We start from the raw sequence: 14,367 nt of genomic DNA, 5'->3' as shown, positions 1-14,367 counted from the left end.
TACAGTAGATCATCGCCATCTTTTGGATGTAACTGTCATTGCAGTTACAGTAGATCATCGCCATCTATTGGATGTAATTGTCATTGCAGTTACTTACAGTAGATCATCGCCATTTTTTGGATGTAACTGTCATTACAGTTACTTACAGTAGATCATCGCCATCTATTGGATGTAACTGTCATTGCAGTTACAGTAGATCATCGCCATCTATTGGATGTAACTGTCACTGCAGTTACTTACAGTAGATCATCGCCATCTTTTGGATGTAACTGTCATTGCAGTTACTTACAGTAGATCATCGCCATCTTTTGGATGTAACTGTCATTGCAGTTACTTACAGTAGATCATCGCCATCTATTGGATGTAACTGTCATTGCAGTTACTTACAGTAGATCATCGCCATCTATTGGATGTAACTATCATTGCAGTTACTTACAGTAGATCATCGCCATCTTTTGGATGTAACTGTCATTGCAGTTACAGTAGACCATCGCCATCTATTGGATGTAACTGTCATTGCAGTTACTTACAGTAGATCATCGCCATCTTTTGGGTGTAACTGTCATTTCACCGATGATAGATCAGCGTCATCTATTGGATGTATTTATCATTGCAGCTAAAGAGAATTGCGCCATCTATTGGATTTACCTGATATTAAAGTGATTCTAGTGCCATCTATTGGTTGAATATGTCATTACAGATCAATACGTAGTACGCTAATTAGATGTACTTTTCATTGCTGCTTATTTCAGCGCCATCTAGTGGATGTATTTGTCATTATGTTATGTAATGTAGGTGGCTATTGGCTATGTTTGTCACTGCAGCTAAATGCCACAGCGCCACCTATGGCTTGTATATTACTTGCACCTAAATGGTGCAACACGGTGCAATCAGTCGGTTCTGTTTCCGGCCCCAGTGATATGAACATGGGTGACACATTGTTATATTTTCCTAGGGTGACAATAAATTCCATTCGGAAGCACACAATCACTAGAACTGAGCATTATTAATAAGCATTATTGTTATTGACACGTGATGCTGAATAATCGGTTGGAGACGCGCACACACGTCGGCGACATTATCAGACTACTTCCTGGTGTTCCTTGATTGGCTTAACCCAATCATATGGCAGTCCAATGTCCGGCCAATCTCATGGCGACGTCATTCACCCCGCCAATCGACATACAGGAAAGGAAATACCATCCAATCAACGTTCGGATCAGAGTGTAGTGGGCGGTACGCTTCCGGGGAAGCACGGGCTGTCACCATGGCGGAGGCGCTGGACTCCCAGGAGGAGACGTTGGTGGAGTGGGAGAAGTGAGTACCAACACCTTAGACCTTCAGGGGCGGGGCTTTTTCCTGAAATCCCAGTCAGTCAGCTGCTGCACCCCTTTAGTGCTGTGTGATTGGTCCACTTTGCTTTAAAGGCCAGGTATACTTTGCTCCATGGGCACCCAGAACCGCCCCTTCTTCCCGCAGGCCCCTCCCCCGGGAGGTGGAGCTGAGAGCAGGTGTGCATATTGTGAATGATTAGTTGTAGGGCGGATCTGGATGGGAATGAAGTATTTAACCCTTTCACTGACTGAGCCTTTACAGCACACGTTTAACTACTTCAATATCGGGCACTTATACCCCCTGCCTGCCCAGGGCAATTTTCAGCTTTCAGCGCTGCCGTGCTATGACTGACAATTGCGCGGTCATGCAACAATGTACCCATATGAAATTTATGTAATTTTTTTTCACATAAATAGAGCTTTCTTTTTGTGGTATTTATTCACCACTGGGGTGTTTTATTTTTTGCTAAACAAAAAAGCTCAAATCTTTTGAAAAAAAAGTTTTTCTTTGTTTATATTATTAAATTTAGCAAATAGGTCATTTTTCTCCTTCTGCTTTGATGAGGGAGCACTGTTAGGCATCACTGATGATCACTGATAGGCAGCACTGATGGACACTGATAGGCTGCAATGATGGACACTGATAGGCTGCAATGATGGGCACTGATAGGCAGCACTGATGGGCACTGATAGGCTGCACTGATAGGCAGCACTGATGAACACTGACAGGCTGCACTGATAGGCAGCACTGATGAACACTGACAGGCTGCACTGATAGGTTGCTCTGATAGGCAGCACTGATGGACACTGATAGGCTGCAGTGGTGGACACTGATAGGCTGCACTGAGGCTGCACTGATGGGCACTGATAGGCTGCACTGATGGGCACTGATAGGCTGCACCTATAGGCACTGATAGGCTGCACTGATAGGCAGCACTGATGGACACTGATAGGCAGCACTGATGGACACTGATAGGCTGCACTGATGGACACTGATAGGCAGCACTGATGGGCACTGATAGGCAGCACTGATGGACACTGATAGGCAGCACTGATGGGCACTGATAGGCTGCACTGATAGGCAGCACTGATGGGCACTGATAGTCTGCACTGATGAGCACTGACAGGCTGCACTGATGGACACTGATAGGCTGCACTGATGGACACTGATAGGCTGCGCTGATGGACACTGATAGGCTGCACTGATGGACACTGATAGGCTGCACTGATGAGCACTGATAGGCTGCACTGATGGGCACTGATAGGCTGCACTGATGCGGTGGTATTGGTGGGTATAGATGAGGAGGCACGGATGGGCATTAATAAGCAGCACTGAAGGGCACTGACTGGCGGCACAGATTGGCAGCACTGATTATCAGTGTAGATGTCTCCTTTTAGACTTGCCAGTCATCGGCAGTACTGTGCTCAGACTGTAACAGCGTAAGGAAAGCACTGCCCATAACCGGCAAGTGTGTTTACATGGTGATCAGCTGTGATTGGAGACAACTGATCACATGGTAAAAGGCTGTGTGCCATGTGATCAGCTGTGTCCAAAGGATCGCAGTCACAGAGAGCACCTGGTGAGCACTGCTAAGGGGGTGCGGGGGGTTCTGTTCTAGAAGAACGTCATATGACGCCCTCCCAGAACTGGACCACCGCACTGTAGCCATCATTTAGCTATAGCGCGGTCAAGAAGTGGGTTAAAAAAATAATTTTAGGCCTGAAGATTACAAATCCACTACAACCGCCCCCCCCCCCCCAATCCCAAAACATAGTTTATGAAAGCACACAACCTAGAGCAGTGGTCTGCAATCTGCCGCCTGAGGGCGGAATGTGGCCCTTTGCTTGTCTTTAACTGATTTTTGGCTCCTACCCTACCAGCTCCATGGGTGACAACACATACATTGCCTCTTGAGTCCCTGAGTGTACACATACCTATAACACTATCCTGGAAATCAGACCCTTCTCTCAGTGGATGGTGAAGTCATTTCTCTTATATAACAATCATTTCTGTTGTCATGTCCGTCCTCAGCTTTCTTTGTCCCTTCCCTTCTAGACAGCAGATGCTTCTGAAGAATCAGCTGATCACCACCAACACGGAGGACTGGCAGCAGCCGGAGGAGCTTGATGGACTGGAGCGAGTTGGCGGAGTGGATCTGTCCTACATCAAGGGAGATGACACTATGGCCTGCGCCTCACTTGTGGTGCTGAGCTACCCCGAGATGGAGGTAATGATGGTCCCCTGCTATCTAAGGGGGGAATAAGAGTCACGGAGGAGGGAGTGTCAGAATTTTCCCCACTGACTGAGCACCCTATTTTAGAGGCAGAGTACAGCAAGCAGGGACAGAATTTTGTTCCTCATGGGAGGGAAAAGTGGGTGTGGCTAGCCAGATATTTACAAAGGAAAGAAAGCTATTGGTTGCTGGGAATTGACTTTTTTTTCCCCTTAGTACAGTGTCAAAGAGCTGGAAATTCCTGTGCAAGCCTACACTTGCTGTGGGGCTCTTACAAGGTTCTAGAAATCAGGTACCAGGCAGAGACATGTGGAATAGCTGTGCACACCAAGGGTATGCGGCACAGAAGAGCAGTAGGAGTAGAACATTGAGGTGAAGTTCCTCTTTACAGAGTCATTACGCGTTATCAATCTAATGTGAAAAAAAACCCAAAAAGCCGCGTCTTTGGCTTACTCTGCCCCACACGTAATGTGGCCACCTTGCTCATTCTGGGCTCTGCACTGCCCTGGCCATAGGGAAGACCGAGCCACCGCGCATGATACGTGAAGAATGCTTATGTCAGGATGATGTGGAGTGTGGTGGCTTGGTGCCGCCCAGGCAATCAAGAACACAGGGCGACCACCAGGTTGGACGATGATGCAAGTGATGTAAGGGAGCTAGGTGCTAGAGCAAATAATTGCAATGGCTGATAGCGGCTCTTTCTTGGCCATTGACCGCTAGGCACACTTGGAAAAGTACTTATGTAAGCACCAAGCAACGTGAGGTGCGTTGGCTTGGTCCCATCCACCACCAGGGCATCTCAGAGACCAGAATGAGAAATGGCGGTCACATGACCCAAAAGATGCCACTTTGCTTGAACCCCCCAATGTTGACCCCTGTTCTCTCTGCAGGTAATCTATGAAGACTGTCACATGGTAACTCTGGATGCCCCTTACGTTGCCGGCTTCTTGGCCTTCAGAGAAGTGCCATCACTGGTGGAGGCAGTGAAGACATTGCAGGAGAAGAAGCCGGATCTGATGCCTCAGGTGAGATCTGTACTGGATCTTTCTGTTTCACATGCTGTTACCGTACACTTTACAATCTGCTTTAGATCCACCAATAGCTGTATAGTTCCAGGGCCTGTCTGATTGGATACAAATCTATTTATTACAGGTATTTATATAGCACCAGCACTTTACATATCATTCATTCACATCAGTGCCTGTTCCTCAAGGAGCTTACAATCCTATTTCACATACATGCACATACTTAGGTCAGTTTAGACAGGAGCCAATTAACCTGCCAGTATGTCTTTGGAGTGTAGGAGGAAACCAGATTACCTGGAGGAAACCCAAAGCGCACAAAGAACATGCAAACTTCGTGCAGATAGTGACCCTATTGCTGCAAGCCAGAAGTATCAACCACTAAGCCACTGTGCCTTGTATTGTTTAGGTTTGCCCTTATACTACATTGTTTCAGGAAATCTAAAGGAAATTGTACGGATTGTAAGGTGTATGGCCAGCATTAGTCCTGATCTGAGTTATAGATGGCGAGAATCAGACTTCCTAAAGAAGTGTAAATTTCAGAAAATGTATGGTAAGCATGAGATGTATATATGTATAAAAATATGTGCAGCGGTAGTCAGTGAATTATAATAAACATATAATTTATATATATATATATATATATATATATATATATATATAAAATAAATGTCCCCAATGATAAGAACATCAATTAATGACAGTCTCTAGATGAATTTATCGTGATCTACAGCTTTCAATCCAATGGTGGTGCTCACAATGGTAAAGTTAAAAATGCGCACTCACCAGAAGCGTAATTTAATAACGCAGTATGTAAATCAACACAGATCCACTTCATTCACTGATAAGGGTCCGAACTGGAACTCAGGGTAGGTTCTCCTTCAAGGTGATATTGGTATGAGCCCTCAATGGATGTAGGTAGATTCAGCTGGCCAGAGGTCCCTTTAAGGGATAGGTGGGTAAAGATGCCTGTTTACAGGTGCTTCTCTCTCTGGGTCTGGTGGACAGGAGACTGGATCGCAGCAGGGCTCTATGGATTATAAAGCTCCTTTATCAGGGACTGCTTTTCCCTACAGACTTTACAACCCCATTTCTTGCTCTTCTTCACCTGCTGCACCTGGAATGTGTGACAGGAGAAACAGCGTAGAACTTGGAACTAAGTATGGTTCAGGAGTTCCATGTTCTATGCTGTTTCTCCTGTCACACGTTCCAGGTGCAGCAGGTGAAGAAGAGCAAGAAATGGGTTTGTAAACTCTGTGGGGAAAAGCAATCTCTGATAAAGGAGTTTTATTATCCATAGAGCCCTGCTGCGATCCAGTCTCCTGTCCACCAGACCCAGAGAGGGAAGCACCTGTAAACAGGCATCTTTACCCATCTATCCCTTAAAGGGACCTCTGGCCAGCTGGATCTACCTACATCCATTGAGGGCTCATACCAATATCACCTTGAAGGAGAACCTATCCTGAGTTCCAGTCCGGACCCTTATCGGTGAAGTGGATCTGTGTTGATTTACATGCTGCTTTATTAAATTACACTTCTGGTGAGTGCGCATTTTTAACTTTACCATTGGGAGCACCACCATTGGATTGAAAGCTGTAGATCACGATACATTCATCTAGAGACTGTCATTAATTGATGTTCTTATCATTGGGGACATTTAATATATATATATAAATTATATGTTTATTATAATTCACTGACTAGCACTGCACATATTTTTATACATTTATCACAAGGCTTTATTTGGTTTCCTTGAGTGTCCAGCTGCTTACCTACAAAAGCGCTCACTTTTATTGCTATTCTATTCTATATGAAATGTATATAGCTTGTCCAGAGAGGGACACCAAAGACATTGGATTGTTCTTTAACTGCTTGCCGACCCGCCGCAGTACATTTACTGAGGCACGTTGGCTCGTACAGGTACAATCCCATACCTGTATGTCGTGGTTTTCTTCCAGGTTCAAAAGACTGTGCTGTCATTCACTGAAGCACATGCTGATCAGTAGGCCCTGGTCAATGATTTATGGCTGGAACCCACTGATCAGCTCAAGGAATGACAGGAGAGAGCTCTGTGTTGTTAAACAAAACAGAGCTCTCATCATACAGCAACAACGTGCCACTTTTTTTTCTCCCTCTGAAGCGGGGAATAAAAACCGGCACATTGCTTAGTGAAACTGCACATGGTACACACACTTAACATTTTTAGGCACACATTTATCCCCTTGATCGCCCTAGATGGTAACCCCTTTCCAGCCAGTGTCATTAGCAGGGTGGATTTGATTTAAATCGAAAAGGCTCGGTTTGAATAATAATTTTTAAAGTGCAACTGTCATCTCTGTCCCTCAGCGGCTCCTCCTCTGACCCGCTGTTGACTCACCGACACAACAAGGTGAGAGACGTGGCGGCAGCAGGGGAGTGGATGCCCGCTAACAGGCGCTGCCATGATGGATCTGAAATGACAGGTGCTCTTTAAATGTAAGGAATCACTCATTCTTGCTGGCAGTTAGAATCTTTAATATTTGCAAACCAAATGAAGGTTTCCTTTCTAGAATAATAAGCTGTCAGGTTAGCAAAACAGCGATATGAGAACCGATTTTAGGTTCGTAGGTTAATCACACATAGCTGGAGAATGACTCAAATTCTTTTATTTCATGTTTTTTCTCATGTTTACTGTGAAATTGTGTGAATGCATCAATGCAGTGCATGTTATCTCAGCTTGCAGAGCTTGGATTCATCGAATGAGTTTACCGAAAATGTAAATATTGCAGAATTTACAGCCTCGTGCTACATATCTAAGCTCCATTTCATGCTGAATAAACTAAATTATCAATGTATCTTAAATAGAAAACTATCTTTAGATAGATTTTTACTCCAAAAGCATTTTATTGAAATAAATTTGATAAAAAAAAAAAAAAATCTGATTTAAATAAAAAAATCCGATTTGTTTGATTTCTTTTTTAAAAATCATCGATTTTTATCCACCCTGGTATAGTACAGTGACAGTGTATATTATTAGCACTGATCACTGTATTAGTGTCACTAGTGAGGTCAGTGGCAGTTAGTCAGTTCCCCCTCCAGCATCAGTTAGTGGCGGATTGCCCGATGCACTATTGCAGTCCCACTATAGGTTGCTGATCACTGCCATTACTAGTATATAAAAAAAAAAAATACATTTTAACCCCTTCCCACCGGCGCCTCCCGGCCCTTTAAGAGTTTCAGACGACAGGAGGCGGGGCGTGTGGGGCGTGGTTTAGGGATCATGTGACCGCCGTGACGCATCGTCACGGCGGTCACATGATCGGGAAAGGTCCCGATCGAAAGAGCAAACCGGGACCTTTCCGTGAGCACCGGATATGTGTGCTGGGAGCGTGCAGGGCGCGCGCTCCCAGCACATATGTTTATTGTTACATGAATGCAAATGTGCGGCCACTCTGCGTCTAGGCCCAGACGCCGGCAGGCCGCACATTTGTGTGTGGCCGGCGTAAAGGGGTTAAATTCCAGTATCTACACCATAGTTTGTAGACACTATAACATTCACACAAACCAATCAATATACAATTATTGACATTTTTTTACCTAAGACATTTAGCAGAATACATTTTGGCCAAAATTTAAGAAGAAATTTAATTTTTTTAATTTTTTATTGCGTTTGAAAAACCAGTACGCAAATACCGTGTGACATTAAAAAAATAATGCAAAAACCACCAAGTTATTCTTGAGGGTCTCTGCTTAAAATATATAATGTTTCTAAGGGAGTTCTAAGACATTTTCTAGCAAAAAATACTGATTTTAAAATGTAAGCAAAAAGTGTTAGAAATGGCTTGGGGCTGAAGTGATTATAAACCAATTTCTGTTGTCCTCACTCTGATAGCATAAATTTTATATGTGGCGCAATTTATTTTTAGACGTTCATGCTCGCCCTATGCTGCATATTTGCATTGGGGTGTTTGTACGAGGGTAATCAGTGTGCTTTTAACATTTTTTTCAAATTATTTTTATTTATTACATATCATTTTTTTTTACACTTTTTAAATGTTTATTTCTTTATTTCACTTTATTCCTATTGCAAGGGGGCTAACACGCTCCCTGTGGGATAGCATTGGGTAGATGACCAGTCCTCTTTGTAGAGATATCAGGGGTCTATTAAACCCTCCTATGTTTCCTCTGGCCTTCACTGCAGCTAATCATGCTGTGTCCCATTGAGGAGATTTACCTTTACATCCTGCGCCATAACCAAAGCAGGAAGTGAGAGGAAATGCTCCCAAAATTAGGGAATTCCTGATTGCCACCAGAACTAGCGTCCCCAGTGGAAGATTTACACCCCGGTCACATCATTCCTGACTTTGAAATCGTGCGACTTACAGTGAAGTCGCACAATTTCAAAGTCGGGCAACATGCCGATTTCAGGTGCGATTTGCAAGACATCTGACATAGATGTATATGCAAATCTCATCAAAAGTAGTGCATGTACTACTTTAGAAATCGGTGCGGCTCTGACCAAGTCGGGACCGCACCACTATGATCGCTCTAATTGCAAACAGCAGGGTGTGACTTGGCATGCGATTTGCAAGTTGCATTGCCTGCAAATCACATTCCAATTCACATCCAGTATGACTAGGGACCTATACTCTAATCCTGTTCCGGCGATAACCCAGAATTTAGAATTTTCTTTCTCTTTCACTCTCGGTGATAACCGTAAACACAACAAATAGATCTTGTTATTTTCCAGGTGCTGCTTGTAGACGGTAATGGCATCCTGCACCATCGGGGTAAGACTTTAAAATTTTATATTCTTGCATTTTTTTTGGGTTTGGGTTACTGGAGTAGAAGATAAAACAGGAAGGCGCTTCTAAGTGCAGTATTCCAAGGTCAACTTTTAATAAAAGCAGTTAAAAAAACTTAAAATGTAGTAGTACAAACAGGCTCTAATGTAATAGCAGGGCTCTGTCCTCTAAGCGATGTGCCAGCCAGCAGCTGCAGTGGGAGCTTGAGAAGAGGTGTCAAAGATGGCCGCAGCTCTATCCTGACTGCTGGAGCGCACGTTGGAAAGCACGCTGTCCACGGACCGGAAGTGATGTGGGCATGGAGCGTCGACGTGTTTCGGAGCATGCGCAGTGCTCCTTCCACCGAACAAAGATCATTGTACAGGGCTGCTGTGTGAGGTCCCGATTCATGTGATCACTGATTGGCTAATCAGTGATCACATGAATAGTAGTACACAAGATGTCACTTCCTGACATCATTGTTTACTACTTGTGAAATCTGTGAATGATCACAAAGGTCACATGGTATAAGGCCATTCACAGCAACCTTGTACCATGTGATAAGCTGTGACCAATTACAGCTCTCACAGTATTTCTTAATGGCTGCCGGAATGCAGCCAAAGAGGAGGAGAAATGATTGCTTTTACAGCCTTTATGGGTGTAAAAGCAATCAGTGTAAAAAAAAAAAATCTTTATCACCCCCCACAAGTAGTAGTGTCACTATGGTGACACTGTACTTCTACGGTGATGGTATGTAACCCCCCGCCCCCCCCAAAAAAACATAAATAAATAAATAATATAAAAAAATAAATAAATAAAAATGTAAAACAAATGTTTTTGAAAAATTATAATTATTTTTCTATATACTGATTTGGGTTATTTTTTTTTTACCAAAAAGGTAGCAGAATACCTTTTGGCCAAGATTATTTGTTTGCAAAAGTTTATAAGAAAATGGGCAGCACAGTGGCTAAATGGTTAGCACTTCCGCCTGGCAGTACTAGGGTCGCTGGTTCAAATCCCAACCACGGCACCACCTGCCTGGAGTTTGCATGTTCTCCCTGTGACTGCGTGGGTTTCCTCCGGGTACTCCGGTTTCCTACCACACTCCAAAGACATGCTGGTGGGTAATTGGATCCTGTCTAAATTGCCCCTAGTCTGTGTATGAATGTGAGTTAGGGACCTTAGATTGTACACTCCTTGAGGGTTAGGGACTGATGTGAATGTACAATATATGTATGTAAAGCGCTGCGTAAATTGATGGCGCTATATAAGTACCTGAAATAAGAAAAACACGTTTTTTCAAAATTTTCGGTCATTTTTCATTTATATAGCAAAACAATAAAAATCCAAGTGTTGAATAAATACTACCAAAAGAAAGTTCTGTCTCAGAAAAAATGCTAAACATTATATTTGGGTACAGTGTTGCATGACCACGCAATTGTCAGTCAAAGTGCGACAGCACTGAAAATTGGCCTGGCCTGGACTGGAATGGGGTGAAAGTGTCTGGACTTGAAGTGTTTAATGTAATTTTAATTATAAAATAAAATTATTTATTTTTTATTTATGGTAGAGTGATTTTACAGTCTTCTCTTGTAAAACTAACAACGGTCAAAACAGATTTTAAAAAAATTTGGTTTCTTTTTTTTTGCATTGTCATGTTACAACCAAAAACATAAATGTATTTTATTGGGATTTTATGTGATAGACCAACACAAAGTAGCACATAATTGTGGAAGGAAAGTAATAAACGGTTTTCAAAATTTTTTACAAATAAATCTGTGAAAAGTGTGGCATTCATTTGTATTCAGCCCGCTGGAATTAGTACTTTGTAGAACCACCTTTCAATGCAATTACAGCTGCAAGTCTTTTTGGGGATGTCTCTACCAGCTTTGCACATCTAGAGAGGGACATTTTTGCCCATTCTTCTTTGCAAAATAGCTCAAGCTCTGTCAAATTGGATGGGGAGTGTCTGTGAACAGCAATCTTCAAGTCTTGCCACAGATTCTCAATTGGATTTAGGTCTGGACTGTAACTGGGCCATTCTAAAACATGAATATACTTTGATCTAAACCATTCCATTGTAGCTCTGGCTGCATATTTTGGGTCATTGTCCTGCTGGAAGGTGAACCTCCGCCTCTGCCTCAAGTCTTTTGCAGACTCTAACAGGTTTTCTTCTAAGATTGCCCTGTATTTGGCTCCATCCATCTTCCCATCAACTCTGACCAGCTTCCCTGTCCCTGCTGAAGAAAAGCATCCCCACAACATGATGCTGCAACCACCATGTTTCACGGTGGGGATGGTGTGTTCAGGGTGATGTGCAGTGTTAGTTTTCCGCCACACATAGCGTTTTGCTTTTAGGCCAAAAAGTTCCATTTTGGTCTCAACCAGAGCACCTTCTTCTACTTGTTTGCTGTGTTCCTCACATGGCTTCTCACAAACTGCAAACAGGACTTCTTATGGCTTTCTTTCAACAATGTTTTTCTTCTTGCCACTCTTCCATAAAGGCCAGATTTTTGGAATCCACGAATAATAGTTGTCCTGTGGACAGATTCTCCCACCTAAGCTGTGGATCTCTGCAGCTCCTCCAGAGTTACCATGGGCCTGTTGGCTGCTTCTCTGATTAATGCTCTCCTTGCCAGGCCTGTCAGTTTAGGTGGACGGCCATGCACAAGTCTTACGTACTAAATGCTCATGCTCCCTACTGATTGGAGAGCTCCAGTTCTGACACAGAAAGGGGTGTGTAGGACCACTTTTGAGAGGCCACTGTTTCCACACAGAGAGCAAGGTTCCTTCGCTGCAGCTGCTGGCAGGGGGCAGCCTTTTCTTCTCAGGTTGTAGCTGTTTTCTAAAGAAAACAATTTGTATGACTTTTCACTCCTTTTGTTTTAATGCACTTGGAAAGGGTTTTACGTATGCAAAGTGAAAGTTCATATGATCTTTAAGCATTACACGACTCTCATTGTCACCGCACCATCTTTACATGTCTTCACATCAGGCTAGGTGAGGGCCTTCATTGACAGAGGAAGCATCGACTTATGCAGCTCTTTCTTCCTCCGTGGCCAACTGCTTCCTTCACTGATGGTGCTGGCTCCATGTACTCTGATGCTCTGGAGTGACGAGCTGGCAACCCTTTGATCATGATTTGGCTTTGCTGACCCGCCATCTCAGAGTATGGGCATGTGCTTCCCTGGTTTGAGGTCATGAGATCAGAGGGCTCCCTGTGGGCCACGGGTTGAGCATCCCTGCTCTAGATTGTATGAATAACATTGGACGTGGAGAAAAAATTGCCTAATAACGTTCGCCCTGTCTTATTTGTGCCTTCCGGTCCTTCATGAGGTTTCAGACGCCAGGATGTGGAGGTTTCCACCGTGATTGGCTGTCACAGTGGTCACATGTTTGGAAAGTAGCGATCGTGTGCTTTCTGCTACCTGCCAATAACTGTGCCAGGAGTGTGCAGGGCGCTCTTGGCACAGCATTATTTACATTATGAATATTGTGGTGCCTGAAAAGTCCATGTGTTCAAATTTCTAAATACGGCAATTGTTTGGAATTTGGTACTTTTTTACAAGTTTCATGTACCCACAGCAGGGGCGGACTGACAACTTATGGGGCCCCCGGGCAATAGGGGATCATGGGGCCCCCGTGTCCTTGCCCAAACTCAAAAAAGCCTATGAAAAAGGTACCAGGGGCATCTCATGGGGCCCCCTACTGACCCCAGGCCCTCGGGCAGTGCCCGAATTTCCAAATGGTCAGTCCGCCCCTGACCCACAGTAGCCACCCTGTGTCGCAGCATTGTTTTTGAACTACATTATGGTACGCATACAGTATATGCTGCCTCTCGGTGTTAAAGACCACCCACAGAAAGGCCGCATATATGTGTACGTCCGGTGTGAAGAGTTAACATATATATCTAAACCACTTTAATGAATCCATTATGTTCCATGTTCCTGTGTCCAGGGTTTGGAGTGGCCTGCCACCTTGGGATCCTCACTGATCTCCCAACAATCGGAGTGGCCAAGAATTTGCTCCAGGTGGATGGACTGGAAAATAATGAGGCACACAAGGAACAGGTAATAGAGACTATGACAGGCTACAGAGTTCCCCCATCATAGTATCAGCTGAACGGTCATATGATCAGCCTGTGTACTTCATCTTGTTAGAGAGAATTTACAGTCTGCGCAGAATGTGCATGACATCTATGAAGTCATAAAATATGATGATGATTCTTGAGATATAGAGGCCTTTATTGGTTAAATAACTAAAACAGTGAACTGGCCCTCCTTTGTAAAGAATACTAGATTGCTCCAGGTTTAGGGTGGAGTAACTTGCCAGTAGAATGTGTGGAAAAAGTAGTGAGAAGATAGTCTTCTGGCAAATGAGCTCACATCTCAGATTTTGAAAGTTTATTTAGAAAAGAAAAGTTATAGAATAAAAATAAAGAAGAGAAAGTAGAGAAATAAACACCCTTGGATATCCTTGGACATGGCAGGTGTCATGCCAAGGGATCTGAGGGTCAAAATAAAAGACTTTTAGGGTCCTTTCACATGGAGCGGATCCGTTTAGCAGATCCACTTGCTCAGCGGGTGATCTCTCCGCTGATCACGCAGAGCAAGAGCAGCTTGCTCTCCTCAATGGGCAGTCGGTTGAAAACTGACCGCCTGTCTATTTCCATCAGACCCAACCTGACAGACGGAAGTGGAATTGGATCCCCATCCATCCCTTTTTTGTGGGTCAGATCAGATTGGATGTTGGCGGGCGTAAACTGACACATGTCCGTTTACACCCGTCGCTCCATAGAGGAGAATGGAGGTTCTGATTGGGTGCGCCTGAAAAACGGGCTGGCGGACCTGATCAGAACGTCCATGTGAAAGAGGCCTTAGGCCCAAATCATGGACGGTTGCCATGTAGGATCTTCCAAATCATAAACATTTTCTTTTGGAACTTTTTACTGAAAAATTTGCAGAAGCAAAACAACAATTGCAAATGACAACTATTTTTGTTATTTTTGAACACC

At 43.8% G+C, this 14,367-nt stretch overlaps 1 protein-coding gene across 2 annotated transcripts in view; it reads left to right on the top strand.

Moving 5' to 3' along the window:
• The first annotated feature begins 1,242 nt into the window (after nucleotides 1-1,242).
• ENDOV (endonuclease V) overlaps nucleotides 1,243-14,367 on the top strand; it is a 28,436-nt gene continuing 15,311 nt past the window's right edge. For both annotated transcript variants that reach the window (XM_089686108.1, XM_089686109.1), the window contains exons 1-5: nucleotides 1,243-1,317; nucleotides 3,391-3,562; nucleotides 4,459-4,593; nucleotides 9,320-9,359; nucleotides 13,311-13,423. In XM_089686108.1, the coding sequence (XP_089542234.1) occupies nucleotides 1,268-1,317; nucleotides 3,391-3,562; nucleotides 4,459-4,593; nucleotides 9,320-9,359; nucleotides 13,311-13,423 (510 nt within the window). In that variant the 5' untranslated portion in view covers nucleotides 1,243-1,267. The remainder of the gene's footprint in view (nucleotides 1,318-3,390; nucleotides 3,563-4,458; nucleotides 4,594-9,319; nucleotides 9,360-13,310; nucleotides 13,424-14,367) is intronic.

The sequence above is a fragment of the Staurois parvus genome, unplaced genomic scaffold (assembly GCF_062004578.1).
Source record: "Staurois parvus isolate SC_StPar_1 unplaced genomic scaffold, SC_StPar_1.0 ptg000390l, whole genome shotgun sequence".
Taxonomy (NCBI): Eukaryota; Metazoa; Chordata; class Amphibia; order Anura; family Ranidae; genus Staurois; species Staurois parvus.
Note: the sequence above shows the minus strand (reverse complement) of the source record. Positions and strands in the feature narration are given on the sequence as shown.